Here is a 21123-nt window from a genome sequence, read left to right as displayed (position 1 = left end):
CAAACTGTATTCATTTAAGAACTGCTTGGCCCATGAACTCTAGCCCTTACAGGCTAATTCTCGCACCTGGACTAGCCCATTTCTAATAATGCGTGTAAGCACCCCAAGGTGCGCTTACCGGGAAGATTCTAGCCTCCGTCCGTCCTGGGAGAGTGGAGCATGGTGTCTCTGCTCCAGAGAGCAGAGCTGTTGGGTCTGTCCGGGAGCAGAGCAGAGTCTGACCTCACTTCCTCTTCCGCCCAGAATTCTATTCTGTTTACTCCTCCCATCTATGTTCTAAGCTATGAGGCCAAGCAGTTGGTTTATTATAATTAACCAATGACCTTCCTCCATCACCTACTCCAACTTCCTAAGTAGTTATGGCTGTGGGCCTGCACCGACAGTGCTGCATCTTTATGGTTTTTATAAAGTACAAATAAGATGCATATTCATGAGTCTCCTGTCATGTGACTTCTCTATCTTTCCAAACAGTCTATTAATGAAGATGGAGGTCCGATTCAGCATACAATTAAACGTAGTTCTTCTACATTCAGAATATCAAGTAGTGTATTTTAAAAGCAATTATATCACATGACTACATCTGGGATCTGTTAGTTTGGCTAATGTCCCCAGATGATCAGAGTTAAGACAGCACTAGATATCAGCAGTACTTCACATCTGTATCCTTGAGCTCAACTGGCTGCAGATGGCTAGTGGAGTTGTGTCAACAATGGCTGCAGCTCTGATGAACACCGGTAGGGATCTTCTGTCTTATTACTCCCTAAACAACACAGCAATAACAGCCATACACAGAATAATTAGGTTGTATTATGTACAGAAGTGCAGATATGGTTTAAAGAATACAGGTGCTACTAAAGTGCTATAACACTTTAGTCCAGCACTTGGGAGGCAGGAGCAGGTGAATCTCTTGTGAGCTTGAAGTCAGCCTGGTTTATATAGGAAAATACAGACAGCCAGAATTACATAACAGAGACAGTCTATCTCAAAAAAATAAAAAGAAAAGAAAGAAAGTAGGAAAGCATCCTATGTTAGAAGCTTGAGAATCTAGTGTCTACAGGGGGCCTGGAGAATTCTCTGAAGACACTGCAGGGGCAACTGTTTCTGCTGCATGCATGCTGTCAACAAACAAGCTCAAAATGAGGAGGAAGGGCTTAGGCAAAGACACTCTTAGATTCAGGGCAGGTCATAAAAAAAAAATCAGTTGAGAAGGTCCAAATGTTTCCCTGGGTATTTATTTAAGAAAAAAAAGAAGCATGGCTTAAAATAGTTGTTTTCTCCCTTCGCTGCACTTTCAAGCCACCGGGGAACTGTTAAAGGCCTGGGCCCCATGCTCAGGTCCATCAAACAGAGTGGACCTACAGCATCAGGGCTTCAGGAGCTCCTGAGTCTAAGGCACAGCTGGACTGAGCTGCAGCTCTCATAGGATCAATGCGACTTGCTAGTTTGAGGTATGTGTGTTGCTTTTAAGAAAGTTATTTATGTTTTTTGCTAATGACAGGAAGTGGGGGACAGCATGCTGGTAGTTTATCTTAAATGTGGCTTAGATCCAGGAGTTGTGGCACGCTGCTGTCAAGTGCTACAGGAAAAACACGTTGGCAGTTCCATTACTTTGAGAGGAAAGCAGATGCCCTTTGAAAACAAAATCGATCAAACACAAGATAGGAGGAGAGGTAAATGTCACAGCAGCAAAGATCCGAGCCAATGCCACGGCCGAGGATTTGGGAGTGTGCCACTGCACAGGAATGTGGCACTTGCCAAGTTTTTACCTATTGAAAATCGACTGCAGGGCCTCCTCAAAGCGGCGCAGGACTTTTGGTGGGGTGGGCCACTTCACATGCTTCCCGTAGTCTCTCATGGTCTTGACCCCGTGGAAGCGTCTGGATACCTCGTCGATGTACGACTTCACTTTATAGCGCCGGTAGTACCTGATTATTGTCAGAGCTGCCTTGGTCCTCTTGTACCGCATTCGGGCCAGGGTGCCACGCCACACCTTCAAGACAGAGAAAGAAAACCGAAAATGTTGCTGGCTGACTGAGTAGAGTAGTAGGTGACTTTGGCATTACAGATGGTTCCTCCGCTTAACCAGCTGGGCTGGCAACCTGCTTGGTGAATGAAACAAAGACAAAGTCTGTTGATTCCACCTACCGCCAATAGATGGCGCTGGGAATCATGGTCAAACTACCCTCCTCTCCCCAACCAGGACCTAGCCGCTCATAATTCTACAGAGAAGTGTGTGTGGTATTTAAGGCAGTTTTAACTTTATTGTCACGAAATGGAGAAAACCAAAATGCAAGTATCTGTAGATAGATAAATATTTTAGGAAAGCTGAAGTCAAGTAAGATGAGTCAGAGCCAAGCGCCATACGCATCTCCAGTGCTTCAGGAAACGGAGCTTTACACAGATCACACTCACCGGTGCTAAGTGGAACGCCACTTTGGGTTTGCAACCGGATTTACTTACACAAAGCCTACGCTCCCACCCTCTCTAGGCATGAGATAAAGTCCTGAGAATTTAATATATTCCAGGGGGAAAGGGCCAGAGAGATCATCAATATCATATGAAGTTTTCTTGTCTATTTCAGCAACTCGGAAGTTGATCAGGCAATATATAAAAGCCCAAACATCAAATCAGAGATACTTATTTTTCCCCTAAGATCCTGTATCCAGGTACTCCTATTTTGTCTTGAGCAAATATAATCGCTTGAGCAAAGCTGAATTTGATGTGATCTTTGATCAAGGGCTTTTACCCTACACAGTCTCTCAACCACCAAATCTGCTTTCTTCCCTACTGTTTCCCTTTTCTGTTCTTGTCTGCTGCAGAGTCTTTGTGATCTCAAATGACTACCCACTTTTTCTGCTACACTCTACCCCCAGAACTCCCTTGCTGGTCACTGCTCTGCTTTACCACCCAGTCCTGTCCTTGGGCTACTTGTCTTATTTCCCTCCTTGTCCCTGACCCTGAATTTAAAACCTACAAGTGTGTGTTCTCCAGTCTCTCTCAGGTTTCCTGCATTTCTTCTTGAATCCCCATCTGTGCTCCCCAAATTCTCCTCAGACACCTTTGCACCGGTTCTTTTGTTTAGTTGTTTTGAGTCCGTCTTCCTGCAGACTCAGTGTTCGCCGTGTGCTGGTAGTGTTCTCCCTCTGCAGCCCGTGGCACTGTGTGTGCACGCAGATTGGTTTGCATACCACATGGGAGGAGGTTATCAAAGGAGCCCGATGGGTCAAGAAAAACCGCAATACATAAGGGAAACATGGTGCGTGAGCAACGTGTGATGGGAATCTAGAGTTCATGTATCAACAGCGCTGGAAGACAACGAGGTGATGAAAACCACCTCATTCTCTCACGTGGCGTCGGCACAGCAGCCCTTTTTAGTCTCTGCGGCTCCTTCCTGTAGCTGAATGTGCTGTACAGATGGCTGTGCTACGCCCCCACCCAAGTGCTAAAATAAAGGCCCCTTCTTTGGTATCTTGAGAAACCAAAGGAACACAATTAGAGGGTGGAAGTGTGTGATTCAATTTCTTAGACAAAACTAAAGTTTCATACTGTTTGTGGCTTTGCTTTTCAGAGGGGAGAAATTAGTGTTCTCTGGTGCCCATTCTCCATACAAAGCCAATCTTTTAATTTCCAAGAAGTATTTTATAAAGCTTTTTCTTAAACAGTTTTGGTTAGATTCTTTAAAAACATTCCAGGGGTGCTCTTTTTAAGGACAGTCTTTAAGGTCATTTGTATTGTTGGTTTATCTAGGGTTTGGATGTTCGAAAAAAAAAAGTGTAAAAATGCTTAGATTAAAAGACAGTAGCCCTTTCCCTGACACCTGCCCTTACTTCTCTACCTTATATGCTCATTTTCAACAAACTATTTTAACTGCTGTTTCTGGGACCCATTGTCATATCTGAAGATAACATACACATACTGTCCTGTTCCAGTTGTGGGAACTCTCTCAGCACCACTCATACTTCTGGCATCTCAACAGCTGTCATATCAATGTTTTCTACATATACCACCCACTGAATAATTTACAGATATGTATTGCATTATATTATGTATGACATATAAAATGGACTTATAAAATAGACAAGGGAGTATGGTTATTCTCCCATTACCTCATAAATTTGCTTTTACTCAGTTCAGAATTATGGGTAAAATTTCTAAAACTTCTGACTTAACTTTTTAGTACATCTTGTGTTAATTTTTACCAAATGCTATCATAGGTCCATCAAGTGACCAGTGATGGTCTTTTCCAACTGCTAGGCGCATCCACAGAATCTTTTTCTTGGGGTGTTCCCTGTGACCCACTCCTTTGGCTGTGGCACAGCTCCGGTCCTGAAGCTTACAAACCAGTCTTCAGACTGGCTTACTGATGCTTGAGCTTCTGTCTTTCTCTGTCTTGGCTCCCTTCTCTGCAGTAGTTTCCACATGGTTGCTAGGTTTCTCTTTATTATTCTTGCAAGTATAAAGCAATTGCTTAAAATGTCTACTTCTTGGGGTGCAGGGGCAGAGTAGCTGGCAGTGCACTCTGGGCACAGAGTGACCATGTCCAAAGCCTGGGCACTCACAACAGCTGAGCAGACATGGGCAAATCTTTTCTGCACCGTAGACTTCTTATCTGTAAGACTGGGTGGCAATGGTGTTTACCTCCTCAGTGCTGTGAGGGTGAAGAGAGACGGGGAGACAGTGCCTGGTCTTTGTCAGAGCTTGCTGAGCACAGCTGCTAGGACTGCTTCAAAGTCTATTCTGTCACTGGCGGGCTGCACGACTTTTTTTCCCCCCGTAAATGCAGACGTTTTTGCTTCTGTCACATGTCAATGTGACCGGAAAACTCTTTAGTGAATGTAAGACATTCATTTGTCCACACTCAAATAGTGCTGCTCTATTGGGTGTTACAAGATGGACTGCACCCAGAGTTTGCATTCTGTACCCAGTCTTCTAGCTACCCAGCAAGGACAGGAAGGGAGTCTTGGTTTTGGGTCACTGTTGGTATAGTCTTTTGTAACTTTTTAGAAATAAACACTTCACTAAGTCTGGAGATATGTGGCCCGTGACTTGATATTCATTTTCCATATCTAGAGAGCATTTCTTGGTCCGGTAACAATAACTGCTAGTAGTCCCACTTCTGGATACCAGAGGCAGGGAAGACAGAAAGCCCTGCCAACTCTTCTCGACTGGGGAAGAAAGGCTCTCAGCAGAGGGCTGGGCATTCTAAGCTCCCCTTGGCTCTGTTTTAATAGTGAATGCTGACCCTTTGAAAGCAGCCGTGACTTTTCAGAATGCCCCTGCACTTCTCCATGCTCCATTTTTCTTTTTGAAGAATATATTGATTTTTTTTTGGTGCCCTTTTCCAGTTGGGTCCAATTTTTCTTTTTTCTTTTTTTCTTTTTGGATGACACTTCTGTAAGTTTATAATATGAAGTTGTACCTGTTTGGCTTCAGAGTTGAGGACACATTCTTTAGGACTCCTTGGAGAAAGTAGCTCATGCATTTTCCCTCATAATTATAGTATGACATTTACTTGGAAAGTGTATTGTTCCTGCTTTGCAAACACAGCATCTCATTAAGACTGTCCCATGGGGGAAAAAAGACTGTCCCATGAACGCTCATGTGTCTGTGTGGAGGAGTTGCTGCTGACTTTCCCTCTAAGGATTAGCAGTATGAAAATTATGGTGTAGGCCAGGTGTGGTGGTGCAGACCTTTATTCTCAGCACCTTTAGAGACAGAGGCAGGCGAATCTCTGATTTTGAGGTGCTCTACAGAATAAGTTCCAGGAGAGTCAGGGTTAGGGTTACACAGAGAAATCCCGTATCAAAACAAACAAACAAACAAACAAAAAACCAAAAAGACAAAAGAAGAAGATTAAGGTATAATAGTTTTCCATTTTTCATCTCTGTTTAAAGCTGCACAAGCTTTTTTTTTTTATTAATTTTAGAAAAAAGTTAGATTTATTCATTTTATGAGTTTGCCTGCATTTGACCTGCAAGTGTGTACACCACATGTGTGCTTGGAGCCCTTGGAGGTCAGAAGAGGGTGTCAGGTCCCCCAGAACTGGAGTGACAGATGTTGCAAACCACCATGTCGTTGCTGGGAACTGAACCTGGGTCCTCTGCAAGAGCGAGAAGTGTTCTTTACTGCTGAGCCACTTCTCCAGCTCTACTGCTGGTTTGTTCAAACGTCACATGAAGTTTTCCTCTGTAGAGGACTTTGCTTGATGACAGAATTTAGAAAGCAGAAGATTAAATGTTAAATTCCATAATCAAATGCTTACTACTTGTTTGCACATGCCTGAAAGGTTCAAACTACAAGGGAACCCACTGAAAGCATTCTTTGTTTATCCTTTTGATGGGGTCTGATGTCGTCCAGGCTGGTCTCAGACTGGTCTCAAACCCCCTATGCAATCAAGGACGGGCTTCTACCTTCCGAGCACTGGGATTACAGATATGGACTACTACATGCCCAGTTAAAAGCATTTTAACAGGTGGTGGTGTTATGCCCAGCTGCATATTAATATTTTAAAAATGAGATCCTGCCTCAAAACAAAACAAAGAAACAATCAAAAAGAAAAAAAAAACAAGACGTTTTGGAAGGAAGTTTTAGTCCCATGGAAATAGAATAAAAAGCATCACCCAAATTAGCTAAATTTATAGCAAGTTTTATTATATGTGTACAATATAGCTTGTCAGGCAACTGATTCTCCCTAAATGTGGGATTTGAGAGGTCAGCCCTAAACATAGGAGAAGTGGGGTTTTTAATAGTCCCCAAACTGCAAGACTAGGGGACTTCCAAGAGAATTTTGGTTACATAGGAACTTGGCAGAACATCTTAGCAGAGTGATGGTCAGGGTATTACGTATGGAACATGTCAAGTTCCAGAAAATGGGTCAAGGCACAGTTAAATGCAAGTTTTCTAGTACATAGAAATGAACTTATTTTGAACTTGTAACAGAAATGACTACTACTATAAGATGGAGTCAGGCTGGGTCATCAGAAGAGAAGTGCATATAAAGATCTAAGGAGGACTAGCCAGATACTAGAGGACATGTCCTGGCTAAGCAGAAGGAAGAATGTGGAGAGCAGAGCCACAGGAAAGGGCCAGAGGGAAGCAGGAGTATCCCACAGGGATACCCAGGGCACCACTGTGCACACCCTACCTACTCAGGGGCCAAATCTCCCACAGCAGCCAGTGATCCTTTAAAATCTGCCAGATCCATGTCCCTTATGACATAAGCCACAGCCCTTCAATGGCCTACCTAGCACTACTCCCTGCCTGTCCCCATCTCCTGCTGTCCTCCTTCTCCCTGTCTTGTTCTAGCCACACTAGTTTCTGGGCTGCACCCTGAACTATCCAGGAACCCCCCGCCCCTCCAGGCCCTTCATGCTAGCTATTTCCTGTCTGATATGATCTTCTCCCAGATGCCATAAGGGTGACTTTTTACCCTGCGTATTTGTTCAGATGCTGCCATCCTGCCGACGAGTTCGACTTGTCCCTAGTCTCCTCTCCTTGACTCCTTTCTTCCTACGTTCAGTTTCTTCTCTTCTCTCATCACTGTCCAGCACACTGTGCCACTGACCTGCTGGAACGCTGCTCAGGCTCTAGAGGAGCCTCTAGAAGCCAGGCTCTACCAGGCAAGAGATCTTTGTCTTTGTTTGTGATTGTCTCTCACTGCTACGACAATTCCAAGGATGCTGCAGTCACTCAGGAAGGAGCTCATCCTTGCTCGTAGAAGATTCCAATGAAGGCACATTGTTCCTATTTCACACACAACATCTCACTTTTCTTTATCATATATCTTTCAGGGTTTCTATTCACCCTGCTCCTATATTGCACCTGTTACGTTTATATGTATACCCTTTCTTCCATTTTCTTGGGACTCAGTGTTTGGTGCCAGAGCATTCCCTGGGTGTTTGGGAATTTTGGCTATCTATATCAAAAACAGCACAATGAAAAAGATCTGTTCATGAGCTTTGTGGATGGTGAACTTCCCTACAGTGGCTGGGGACTAGCCATTTGTAAGAGATTCTGGAATGTAAATATGGCCAAGTGCTTTTCTCTTTGCTACTAGGTTTCCCTGAGTAAGGGAGAGCTAGGGAAGGTGTGTGTTTGTTTTCACTGTCTACCCTTTCATTCAATACCCTTGAATACAGTATTGTGTCTTTCTCCTGAGTCTGTGTCCCCAAGCCCAGGACATGTCTGAGTCACTGTCTTCAGACAGTAAAGCGGGTGCTATCTGTGAGATGAGATTGAGGGAGTTACCAGTTTTTTTTGTGTCTGATAGGAGCCCTGGTGGTCCATTCTTTACTCATCTTTTTACTAGTCTCTCTTGAGTTTCTTCACCTTCCTGGAGGAGTTACCACTGGTTCACTTCCAAAGCTGTTCCTGTCTCTTGTCTGCTGTCATGGGCACTATAGTTCTGCTTGTCCCCGTGGCTTTAAGGTTCAGAACTACCCTGCCGTTTCAGGGGAGTGGACAGCAGATATAAGTGCCATCTCTACCTTTAGCCAGGGGCTTCACAGAATCACATCTGGATTCTGTGTTTTCCTTTGGCTCACACTTCCTCAGTAGTCAGGCATCTCAAAGCAACATCTGGCACTCATTACAGGTCAATTATGAACCTTTGCTTTAGCTTCAGAAGAGGCCAGCTTTCCTCATGTGTTCTGCTTTTATTTTTATTTTAGCTGTCATGGGCACTGGGCCTTTCTGTCTTATGGTTAGTACAAATCACTACCTCTGACCTTTCTAGTGTTCTCTGAAGTGGGTATTCTCTTGGCTTCCACAACTAGAATTCTTCAAAATTAAGCTTCCTAGGCCATCCATACTTAGGGACAATTTTTAGAGGGCCTTTCTCCATTTCTAAACTCAAATGCCCATCTAGTTCCTTTGACAGGTTATATCTGTTAAAGAACGGTAGTGGTAGTGGTTAAGAGGGTGTATTTAAGTACCAGGTTGAATTTGAGCAAACTGTAAAACACATATAATTCATCGCTGGTACTCATATACTCCACCCAACTTAGAGTGTGACAGCTGTATCCAATTTGGCCTCTTCTAGGCTTTTTAGGAAGGATTAAAAAAAAAGACTTATTTTATTTATTATGTAGACACTGTTCTGTCTGCATACACCTCCATGCCAGAAGAAGGCACCAGATCTCATTTCAGATGGTTGTGAGTCACCAAGTGTTTACTGGGAATTGAACTTAGGACATCTGAAGGAAAGCCAATGCTCCCCCTCAAGCCATCTCTCCAGCCCTAGGAAGGACTTTAAAAATGAATGTTCTGGTTGTCACAGGAGGAAGTGGGTTTCGCAGCCGTATTTTCACACACAAAACAGAGTTATGCCTCGTTCCTGCCCCTCCTCCACTTCCTTCCTCTAGCTCCTCCGAGGATTCCCTCCTCCCCTTGGTAGACCCTTTCCTGCTTTCGCGTTGCATCTATGGTATTGTTCTCCCAGGAGTTATTTTAAAGCAAGGCTCAAAGTCAGAAAAATATTCCCCTTTTCCTAAAATATCTCTTTGAGGAACAAAATTAATAAAGACCCAGTGTGCTATTTTAAGACATTTTTTCTTATCAGATTGGCAGGTTAGTATGTATCAAAATAAAGTCTAGTGTGTATAATTTATGTTTTTAGTATAATTCGTGAAACAAAGTCCCTCAACATTATATATAAACTAATAATATTCAAAGATGACTGATGGGAAATCAAAAAAGCAACGAGTTAACTAGATCTTCAGTCAATAAACAAACATAAAGCAATTTTAAAAAAGGACACACAGAGAAAGAAGCTCATGTGAGTGGCTATCATTATAAGTTGTCCTGATGAACCAAACTCTTGTCATGGGGTAGGGTGGGGTGGGAGGTCTGCCTGGTAGAACATAATTTATAAATAACTGGAGCTGGAGAGGTGGTTAAGAGCATGGGCTGTTCTTCCAGAGGACCTGGGTTCAATTCCCAGCACCCACACAGCAGATCACAGCTGTCTTTAACTCCAGACATAATACATGCAGGCAAAACACCAACACATGTGAAATAAAAAGAGGTATTTTTTTTTTTTAAAAAAAGAACCATCTTGGGCCGGAGATAGAGTTGGCTCAGTGGGTTAAGTGACATTCAAGCATGAGGAGCCAAGTGTGAATCCCTGCAACCCACGTGAAGCCAGAAGCAGACATCTGAAACACCAGTGCTCCTACAGAGATGGAAGGCAGATATAGAGGAATCCTGGGCATTTGTGAGCTAGCTAGCTTGGTACAGAGCAGAGAGAGAGAAAGAGAGAGAGAGACACAGAGAGAGAGAGAGAGAGAGACAGAGACACACACACACAGAGAGAGAGAGAGAGAGAGAGAGAGAGAGAGAGAGAGGAGGTTATTCCATGACTTCCACATATGTGGTATGGTATCTGCACCAACACACACACACACACACACACACACACACACACACACACACACACATACACACTGAGAGATTAAAAAAAAAGTCTGTCCTTGAGTCGCTGTAACTGAGTCTGGACAGCCTTGCTCAGACCTCTTAGATGACATTTGTGTGCAGACTGCGGCTGCTCACTAATGACTCCAGTGTGGGAACCACAGGACCTGAAAATCTCCTTGCAGTTCTAATCCGAGGGAGCACTGACCTTTGGGTCAGTTACTACTAGGGGTATATCTCAACATTAGCCCCATTAAACCTAAACTGCAGTCATTTTGCAGACAAAAGAAAACAAAATTGCTTCAGTTAACAGGCTTAGTAATTCCGAGGAACTGATATCAGGCCTCAATCTTGTTCAAAAGGAAATACTCTGTGGAGCTGTATTGAAGTGACTGCTTGCTTTTGTTTGGTTTAGTTTCTTTAAAGCTAAAGTACAAAACTGATAGCTCACTTCTACAATCTTTCGCGTCAAGACCACCTCTACACTGGTGTTTTGGTCAAGTCTTATGAATCTGAGATTATACAAAGTGGTGTTGTGGGATGTTTCAATTTTGTCTTCCTTAAAAAAAATTACCTACTACACCTTTGGGTCAGATCCCTACAAATGTTTTCAGTTCTGAATCGTTTCCTAGATACTTAAAAACCCAGAACCAGCCAAAGGTACATCTATCTTTTGTAGAGTCCTCATACGAAATTCTGAAACAGGCTTTTTTGAATTGTTCCTTTAAAGTAGGGTTTAATATTCATTAAGTTTGGAAAAGCTGGATACCGGAACTCCTTTTTTGGAAATTTACAACTCACATTAGCATATTAGATGCCCTGAGATGTTCTAGATACATAAGCCTCTCACATGCATTATATAACACTTGTATTTTTAACATATATTGACTAAAGACATTTCTGTATATATAGACACCTCATTTTTAACACAATCAGGATGTGCTTCTCTAAAACATGGTACTTTGGCACAGGGAAAGAGACCAAGAAAAGCAAATTCGGGAAGGCTCTCTGCCCTCCACCACCTGCTTGAAAGTAGGTCCTAAGTTTTTCCAATGAGAAAGAGACCCTCCTTCTTCCAGGAAAACAAGAATACTCGGCTCAGCAAGGAAGGCTCTCTACTCAAAGGGCTTGCATCAGGACTTCTCATCTTCCGTTTGCTCTCTCCTCTAGCTCTCGCTGCCTCACTGCCTGCCCAGGCACTGCCCTGTGACCCCAAGGCCCCCTTCTCTTGCCTAGTGCACACTGTATTGCTTTGCTGAGGCGGTGCCTCATCAAATCACTTCTCAATTTAGGGTTTTCACTATTTTCTTTCTATAAAGCTCCTATGCATATAAAACATTAGTATCACTAAAAATTGTGTGCTTTTCTTCTGCTAATTTGCTCATTGATCTTATAGGCCCCAGCTGCTAGACTATGATGGGTGGAGGGGAAAAGTTATCCCTCCTTTACAATTTCCAAAGGATCATATATTTTTAAAATTTATTTATTTATTTGTTTGTTTGTTTATTTATTTACCTGTTCAGAAAACACTGCATTAAAACAAAGACAATTATTCAAAGAATGAAATAAAGACTAGTTATACCAGAAAATGGACCAAGCATACTAAAAAAAGATACACTTTCTCTAATTGAGTAAATGCTTACAAAACTATATCAACATTGTCCAATTTTAATAGCTGTATTATAGCTATGGAAGAAAATGTCTTTGTTTTTAGGAAACATGATGAAGTATTATGGCAATGGACACATAATATGTGGAATTCCCTTTAAATAGCCAAGTGTGTATGTACACAAAAAAAAATCTGAATCTAGCTCTGCCTCTGTGAGCATCTTCATAGACATACACAGAGACCTAAGAACAAGCATGGCAAAGTAAATATAAAAACTTTTTTAACTTTTGGGGCAGCTAGGTAAAAGGTATATGCACAGGAATTGTTTATATTAACCTTGTAAGTTTTCTATAAATCTATAACCACCTCAAAATAAACAAATTAAGATTTTTAAGTGACAGAGGAGAAATAGGATATATTCTAACAAAATTTCCATAAGTGAAAATGGTCTTTACATGTGTGTATGTTACACACACACACACACACACACACAGAAAGACAGAGAGAGAGAGAGAGACAGAGAGAGAGAAAGAGAGAGAGGCAAAAACCCGCTTGCCTCTTCTGAAGAGCAGCGAGGAGAGAGTGACCTTAAATTTTCTATCAGTGGAGCATCTTACTCATCGAACCAGAGTCCTTTATATAACAACTAACTGGGTTCATCAGCTGGAGGACTGGGGGAAGGGGAGAGTGCAAGGCATGTGCTGGATGCTATATAAGGTGATTTACACATGCTATCTCGTTTAATTCTCTTAGTGGTCTAAATAGACAGATGTTTTGAGTGATGTGCACCGGATCTCACAGCAAATCCTGAAACTGTATCATAGCGTCTCCCAAAGGAGCCACACTGGAAGCAAGTGCAGTGTACATAGAGCAGTGCTTATCACTTCATTTTCTCTTTGAGCTTTCTGTAACAATCAAATGTAGCCCAGTCTACATTCTTCCTGTGAAGGCAGACAATCCCCAAATCCAAAGTCTTTCTACAGCACAAACAGAACTTTCGTGGTGCAGCTTTCATGAGCAGAGGTACAAGGCTGTGGTAAAGAGAGATGGAAAGAAATCTACACACCGCAGCTAAGGCACTTACCAAAAGGTAGAGCAAGGTTTGTGGACAAGCTATATACCTCAAGAGTTCTGGCTTAGCTCATGGCTATGAAGGGAAATGTTGTGACTTATGGCTCTCTCCACTGTGCTCCAATGGACTGTGTGGAATTAGAGTCAGGGCTTCCATAAGAGAGTGAAACTGCTCTTTGGAAAATGGCTCTGATGTATGAAAATATATGATTTAAATTTTGGCAATATAAAGAGAGTAGACTAAATGATAGCTAAGCTATTTTCACTTAGCACTCATAAAAAAAGTTAACTAAAAATTAACTATGAACATCATGGGGGAAAGACATGGTATTTGAAATTAGTAATTATTTTACTTCTTAGCATATCGGTCCAATTGAGATACTAAATATTCATAAACAATAATTCATTTTTAATGGGAAAAAGAACAAACTACATTTACTATATGCCTAAAGGCATGAGTGTTAGACTCCAGCAATAATAATAATAATAATTATCTTTCAGGCAACTTAAGTTTCCACATCTAAATATCAATGAATATTTCTATTGCTGTATTAGTTGGAAAATACTTTGTATCATTATAAAACACTGGCATTTAGATTATTTTCTCCTTCATTTTTTTGACTTGTAAAATATTATGGTAGCTAGAGATGTACCTAAAACCTATGGATGTCTTTTTCATTCTATAAGCCGTTGTCAAATGCCTGTGGTACAGGTGACTTCTTGAGGGAGCAGAAAGGGAAGATGAGACACCTGTGTATTTCTGTATTCCTGAGGATACTAGAAACAACCAACTCCTTAAAAAAAAGTAAGATCTAAGCCAGCAGGCTACGGCAGTGCCTGGTCATGTTTACTAAGTAAGACATTATCCTCAGTAATAGGGACACAAAATCAGGCCAGTGTCTATAACAGAGGAACATCCACAGAAAATGCAGTGTGTACACACCATGGAATTTTCTTCAGTTATGGAGAATGAGACGATCTCACTGGTAGGAAAGCTGATGGAACTGAGGATCACACACTAAATGAAATAATACCATGTCTTTCTCATATGAGGATCCCCCCCCCTCTCTCTCTCTCACACACACACACACTATGAATGTAGAAGGGGTCTATTTGAGAAGAGGAGGAAAACTAGTAGGGAGGAGGATAGGAGGGGGAAATGGTGAGTGTGGCCAAACACACAATACATTTGATTAACTGTTATTAGAAGCCCACTTCCCAACTCTACCTCCTTTTCAAGACAGTCTCACTATGTAGCTCTGGTTGCCCTAGAACTCACAGAGTCTGCTTGCCTCTGCCTTCTGAGTATTGCAATTAATTGCCATGCCTGACCTTTCATTATTATTGCTTTTTCTTAAAAACCTCTTTAACTGGGTCGTCCTTGTGGATTCCTGGGAACTTCTCCCTAACCTCATAATGGCTCCCTCTATCAACAGATCTCTTTCATTGTTCTCCCACTCTGTCCTCAACCAATTCGACCTTCTCGAGTCCTCACGTTCCCATCTCTTCTACCCTCACCTCCCAGTTTACCCAGGAGATCTTAACTATTTCACCTTCCTGGGCCCTCTCCATGTGTGGTGTCCCTCTTAGGGTTCTCCTTTCTACCTAGCTTCTCTGAGGCTCTGGATAGTGGAGAGGGTGCCTGAACAGACCTTCCCCTATAATCAGATTAGTGACTACCCTAATTGTTATCATAGAACCTACATCCAGTAACTGATGGAAGCAGATGCAGTGACTGGGCTGAGCTCCTGGAGTTCAGCTGAGAAGAGTAAGGAGTGATCACATGAGCAAGGGGTGGGGGGATCAAGATCATAATGGGGAAAACCACAGAGACAGCTGACCCAAGTTAGTGAGAGCACATGGACTCTGGACTGACAGCTGGGGAACCTGCACATGGGATTGAACTAGACCCTCTGAATGTGGGTGATAGTTATGTGGCTTGATCTGTTGTGGGGGAGGCACTGGCAGTGGGTCCAGGATTTATCCTGGTATATGAGATAGATTTTTGGAGCTCATTTGCTATGGTGGGATACCTTGATTAGCTCAGGGGGAGAGGGGTTTGATCCTGCCTCAACTTGGTATGCCAGACTTAGTTGACTCCTCAAGGGAGGCCTTACCCCCTCTGAGGAGTGGATAGGGGGTAGGGATGGGAGGGAGGTAGAGGAATGGGGGAAGGAGATGGTATGTGAAATTTTAAAAAAATTAGAAATTTAAATTAAAATTTGAGATAAAAAACAAAACAAAAACGCTGTAAAAGGCTCCGGCGATATAAAGTGTTCAGTACTTCAGAGCAAGATTGCTGCTCGGAAGTCCAGCACTGCTCAGGTGGACAGCTCCCTGACTGGTTCTACCCTTGAAATCTTACACTGGATGGTTAAAAAGGGACTTTCCCACTGACATAACAACTCCTGATCATAGTACGTGCCTCCTCAAAGGTCTCTTCTGCCATGGCCCAGGGGTGTGGGAACACAGTGCACTGGTACTCCTCTCGTACTAGGCATCTGACAAGTTAAGGACAGGTATTTTTAAGAAGACAGTCTTGGCCTGATTGTAAATGTGCTGTTTCGTTTCCTTTATTAATAATTCATCATAAAAAGTGGGAAATAAACCTTAGGTAATTCTAGGCATACATTAACACACTTCCCTTCTTAAATGCTTGGTTTGAGAACATGTTTCAGCCCTATGAACCAAGCTTCTGCAGAGAAGTTCAAATGATATTCACAGCTCTTGCTAGTAGCTTGGCTCTGGAGTAGGCAACTGTGCCAGAAGGTTGTTTGTTGAGAAACCAGAGTTCCTGAACATAGCTTGGCATCCCAACATAGCACCATTAACCACTATGATAATGAAGCTGGATGAATACACTTCTTGAGAGAGGATTCCAGATCCCAAGGAAAGGGAATGACCTCTTATTTACGTAACCTAGAAGTTAAATACGCTTTGTCTTTATTACTTCCTTTCTTAGATTGTAACTGATGTTAAGGGAGGAATACAGTTAAAAGAACTCATTATGGACTTTCGACAGTGCAAGCACATACAAACAAGTTGAACATAGAAAGGCCAAATAAGAGGACCGATACTACTCACCAGTAAATTACAACAAGATACTGCTCTGGGACTACCTCTGGGCACATGACTTATCATACAGGCGAGGACATAATCAGTGCATCAAGCACTTCATGATAGACCACTGTGCTGCTACAAAGAAATGCCACTATACTTGAAACATACAGTTAAAGGGAAATACTGAACTTGCTCAGTAATATCCAAGTGTTATATCTGCACAAAGATGTTAACTGTCTTTATAATGAAAATCCTGGGCTAAGGAAGTAGCTCAGTTGATAGAGTGCTTGTCCAGCATACATGAGGTCCCTGGGCTTGATCTCTAACCCTGCATAAAACATACATGGTACTGTGTGCCTGCACTCAGCTCCATTTGTGTATGTGTGTGTGTGTTTATATGCCTGTATTCTCAGCTCCATGTGTGTGTATGTATGCCTGTATTCTCAGCTCTGTGCATGTATGTGTGTGTATGGGGGTGGGGGTAGAGGCAGCATGATCATCTTTTTTTTTAACCTTGTGAATTGGAGGCCATCCTGGGCTACATTAGACTCCATCTCAAAACAAAAACAAAATACAAATTAAAATAAAACAAAAATACAAAAAATTCTACTGAAAAGATGACCTTATACTTATAATTTTGAAAAATCCTATTATCTATTTCGTTCCAAAGAAACGTATTTTTGAAATTTAAGGTTCCTAGTTATTAAAAACATAAAATAATGCTAACAAGAATGATTGATTTTTCAACCAACTTCTATTACTGTTGCCATCTATCCCTTTACACATAAACTCATAGTTCATCCATCATTTGCATTTTTAAATCTGTGCATTTCTTTTACTTGTTTCTTGAGGGAGAACCTCTTTTAACCATTGGCCTTTGAGAGGCTGGACCAGGTTGGGCATGGCTTTGGATACCAAAAAGCCTGTGGGATTGCCCGCTAGCTCTCTTACTCCTCGTCTGTCACACCTAGATGTTGGATTTTGTTTTAGTTTTTTGTTGTGATTTGTGAGTTTTTTTTTTTTAAATAAAGAACCCCTTATTAAACCATATTAGGAGCTAGTGTGGGATTTTTTTAAATTTGTGTTTCCCCCATTTGACATGTTTCCTCTTCATCTGGCACCCAACGTGGGGCCAAGTACATGTTTAGCAGACCTCCCCCCCATGTTTCTCGCCCGTTTTGCCCTGTTCTGCACTGCAATAAGCACGGCATATACAAGGACATCCCACATCAGTTTCTCTTAGCTTTCAATTACCTCTTCATTTGTGTAGGGTCTTTACAAATGAAGACCATATTCTTGTTAGTCATGTTTTAAATATTTTTCCAGTAAATACGCTGGGACTCTTTATGTTATGCTGCCTTATGGAAGTCATTACGTTTTAAGAAACAAAGTCAAGTGTGTTTGCTTTTCTTTTACATTTACATATAATTCCATATAAAATGAGGTCATATAACAATTATCACATGGTCTGTAATGGTTTTTGCTTGTCTATGTGATCTTATATCCTATAATGTGGGTCTGGATGGTCCAATGGAACACCTAACCAACACCCTGTTGTGAGCTATTACTGGTGTTTTCTTTCTTGCAGTTATAAATAGCATTGTCCTCATATATAAACTCATGCACACAAATTGTTCATAACAAGGTTTCTAGAACTGGAATTGAGTTTTCAGCAGTACTCATTTCCAAATAAAAAAGCAGGAGATATATGTGGGGTATGTTTAAGGCATATATCAATACATCTCTATCATGAATGCTTAGCTTGAGCAATAGTGTTCTGCCAATAAACAGTTACAGAGAACCAGTTAAACTGATATTATAATGATTAAACTACTTTAATATAGTGTTATTCAATTAAAAATCCCACTATTCAATTGAAAACTTTTTTTTTTTTTACCATTTTCAGATGTGTGTATATGTATACGTGCAAGAGGGTTCCGTGCGTGTAGATGCCCAGTTCACGCAGGAAATCATCCTTAACTTCCACTTGATTTATTGAAGCAAAGCCAGAGCTTATTGATAAAGCTAGTCTCTCTGTGAGCTTGCTCTTGGGATCTCTTATCTCTGTGCATTTAGATGCTGGAATTACAGGTGGACCACCACAGCCATCTAGCATTTTACACGGGTTCTGGAGATCCAAACTCTGGCCCTCACAAAGCACTTTAACCACTAAGGGTGGATCTCCCTATCCACCCTTCTCCCCCAAATATTTTTAGACAGGGTCTCACTGAGTAATTCAGGCTGGCCGCAAGCTCAGGATCATCCTGTCTCATTTCCTAGAGTGCTGGTATTACAGGTTTGTACCACCATGCCTGACTTGAAATTTTTCTTTTGAAAACAGTTTCCTCATTTTTTTTAAAAACCATTGCATGCTTACAATGTTATATAGCAACTGTAAGATTTTTTGTATGTGAAATAAGCTGGCCTTCTTTTATATTTCCTAGGACTGCAGTTGCCTTTTACCACATCTTTGATATAATTATTAGTTCATGACAGTAAAACAGGACAAGAATTTCACTCAGTGTTTCTTGTGAAAATCAAAACAAAACAAAAGCTCCACTCCTCCCATGTCTTCTGAAACTGTCCAAGGATTTAGTAGTGCTTCTCTCCTGAACTAAGCTTGGTTGCTGCAATTACTAACTACAATCTTGCAACCACAAGGGGGCGCGAGATCAAGCAAGAAGGTGGTATTTCCTATGCCAGTCTGGGCAGCAATTTTCTGTTTCTGCAACTCAACCAGAATGCTGTAGTGATATGCTTTGAGAATTAAGAGCTGTAAGTGTCGGGGCAGGAACAGCTGTCAACATCTGGCTTTCTCAATTCTTCGGTTGCTGCTATGTTTAGAAATGCTGTCCCTCATTAAAATCAAGTATGAATCCATAAAATGATTTTATGCTTTTCTTAAGATATAGGCTACGTGGGGATGGGAGGACTCATGGCCAGGACATGTATCTCTCTCTGTCTCACTGACTGTCTCTTTGTCTCTCTCTCTCTCTCTCTCTGGTTTTTTTTTCAAGACAGGATTTCTCTGTAGCTTTTGGAGCTTGTCCTTGAACTTACTGTGTTGACCAGGTTGGCCTTGAATTCAGAGATCCACCTGCCTCCCAAGTGCTGGGGTTAAAGGTGTGAGATACCACCACCCAGTTTGGCTTTTATCTCATAATCACCCCATGGATGGCATTTGGTAGTGTACATTCTGAAGATCACCCATAATTTAAAAACGTGGAGTGCCCATAAGAGCTCTAGATTCTTTGGAATGCAAATTGGTTGCCAGCTACAGCTGATGGCCATAGCAATGGTGGACCCACTTCTATGTGAGTAGGCAGGGTGTTAATCAGCTCCCTTCTGGTCAGGCACTAAGAAGGGTTTATACCAAATTTTCATGAGAAATATCTCTGAAAAGGTGCAAAAAGTCATTGATTTAAAAAAAGTCAGTGGGAAATAAGCTGGGGAGATGAGCAGCTATAGACAGACACACAGCTGTGTGTACCTACACAATACAATTATTTGATTATCGTGGAGGGTCAACCACAGTTAACACACCAGTTAAGCCAGTAGTTTCAATGAAAAGTCAGGAACACCTACCTCAACTTCAGTCTTTCCAATAAACACCAGCACTAAATTGCCTATAGTTATTTCTGTATATGATCCAAAGAATTATTTTAGGATCATCAAAATCTACCTTCCTTTTTGGTCTTTTTTTCTCCTCTTGACTGCTTGTGATGAATATTTCATGGAACTCTCCTCTCCCATAGCTGCCCTCAGGTGTCCTTACAGAAAACTAAATCCAAACCCAAGCTCCAGGTGACACCTTGCCCACAGATAAACCCTGCTGCACTGAGCCTTGAAGAAACAGACATGTGCGAGGTGATGGGAGCACAGGCACAGCCAGGGTGCTGCAGCAAAGGCCTTCAAATGATCAAGCCTTTTCTTTGCAGGATCTTTGCCTGCATATTTCTCTGGCTTAAGTCCTCTTTCTCTTTGATCTAATCCATAGGCCAGATCTTGCCATTCTTTAAGCCTCCTCAGAGAGGTCTTCACAGACCACCCTGGCGGCATGCAGCCTGGTCCTGAGGGACCTTCCTCCATATGATTACACACTTTGTAGTTATTTCTTGGTTCACATGTTTTGTTTTACTCCTTGACTAGAACGTATGCTCCACAAAGACAAGGTCTATTCTTGCCTCACTCAGGCCTATATTTCCAAAGAGTGCCTGGAGGTAAATACATGTGTTAAATTAATCATTATCGACCTGGATAAACCAAGTGTATTTATTATGCATGAGAGTTGCTTGTCTGGGAGAAGGTCATATGGGAGTAAGACCTGCAAGTAGGGCTCGGTACCTGAGGGGTTAGCAGAGATTGGGAGGAAGACTTCATCCTAGCACACATCCATGAGGAAGGGCCAAGCCACTCTGAAATGTTCATGACAGTAGAGACTTGGCAGCAGTCATGTTCTGCTGTAGGGATGTTCTTTGTAAGTAGAGGACTTCAAGAGCAATGTTGGCCACAGTTCTAGAGCAGTCTAGTGTGAGCAAACAATGACATGAAGGACAACTGGCCACGGAGAGAGTTGACAAATGGAAAAGCTTGCGTTTTGGGGAGCATTCCTTTCACAGCAAAAGGATTTCAATAAAACTGTAAAATCTTCATCTTAAGCTGGTTCCTAGTATAAATTGCAGACATTATAAGTTAAGTGCCTACTTCCCTGTTCATTTCAGTTTTAGGATTCTAATGAAAAATTCCTTTTTTGTTATTTTTGACAAAATTCAGCATCCAATTCGTCAAGTGACTAAGGACGATGTACACCGCTATTCTTTCTTTGGAAGTGAAATGACCGAGGAGAAGCCCATGAGCTCTACTGAGTATTGCTCCTGCCTTCACTGGGCCTGTGAGAAAACAATTTCTTTTAACACTTGATTAAAGAGAAGTGGGGGAGGGAAGACTGAGAATTCTATAAAAACCAAAATAAA

The 21123-nt window shown here is 41.8% G+C and overlaps 1 protein-coding gene across 1 annotated transcript in view; it reads right to left on the bottom strand.

The window, feature by feature from the left end:
* Positions 1 to 21123, bottom strand: part of Myo1d (myosin ID) — a 290963-nt gene that overhangs the window by 114878 nt on the left and 154962 nt on the right. The window contains exon 17 of the mRNA XM_050128640.1: positions 1767 to 1990. Within this exon, the coding sequence (XP_049984597.1) occupies positions 1767 to 1990 (224 nt within the window). The remainder of the gene's footprint in view (positions 1 to 1766; positions 1991 to 21123) is intronic.

The sequence above is a fragment of the Alexandromys fortis genome, unplaced genomic scaffold, assembly GCF_014885135.2.
Source record: "Alexandromys fortis isolate MF-2015 unplaced genomic scaffold, M_Fortis_MF-2015_v1.1 scaffold_80, whole genome shotgun sequence".
Taxonomy (NCBI): domain Eukaryota; kingdom Metazoa; phylum Chordata; class Mammalia; order Rodentia; family Cricetidae; genus Alexandromys; species Alexandromys fortis.
This window is presented reverse-complemented; position numbering and strand designations above follow the sequence as displayed.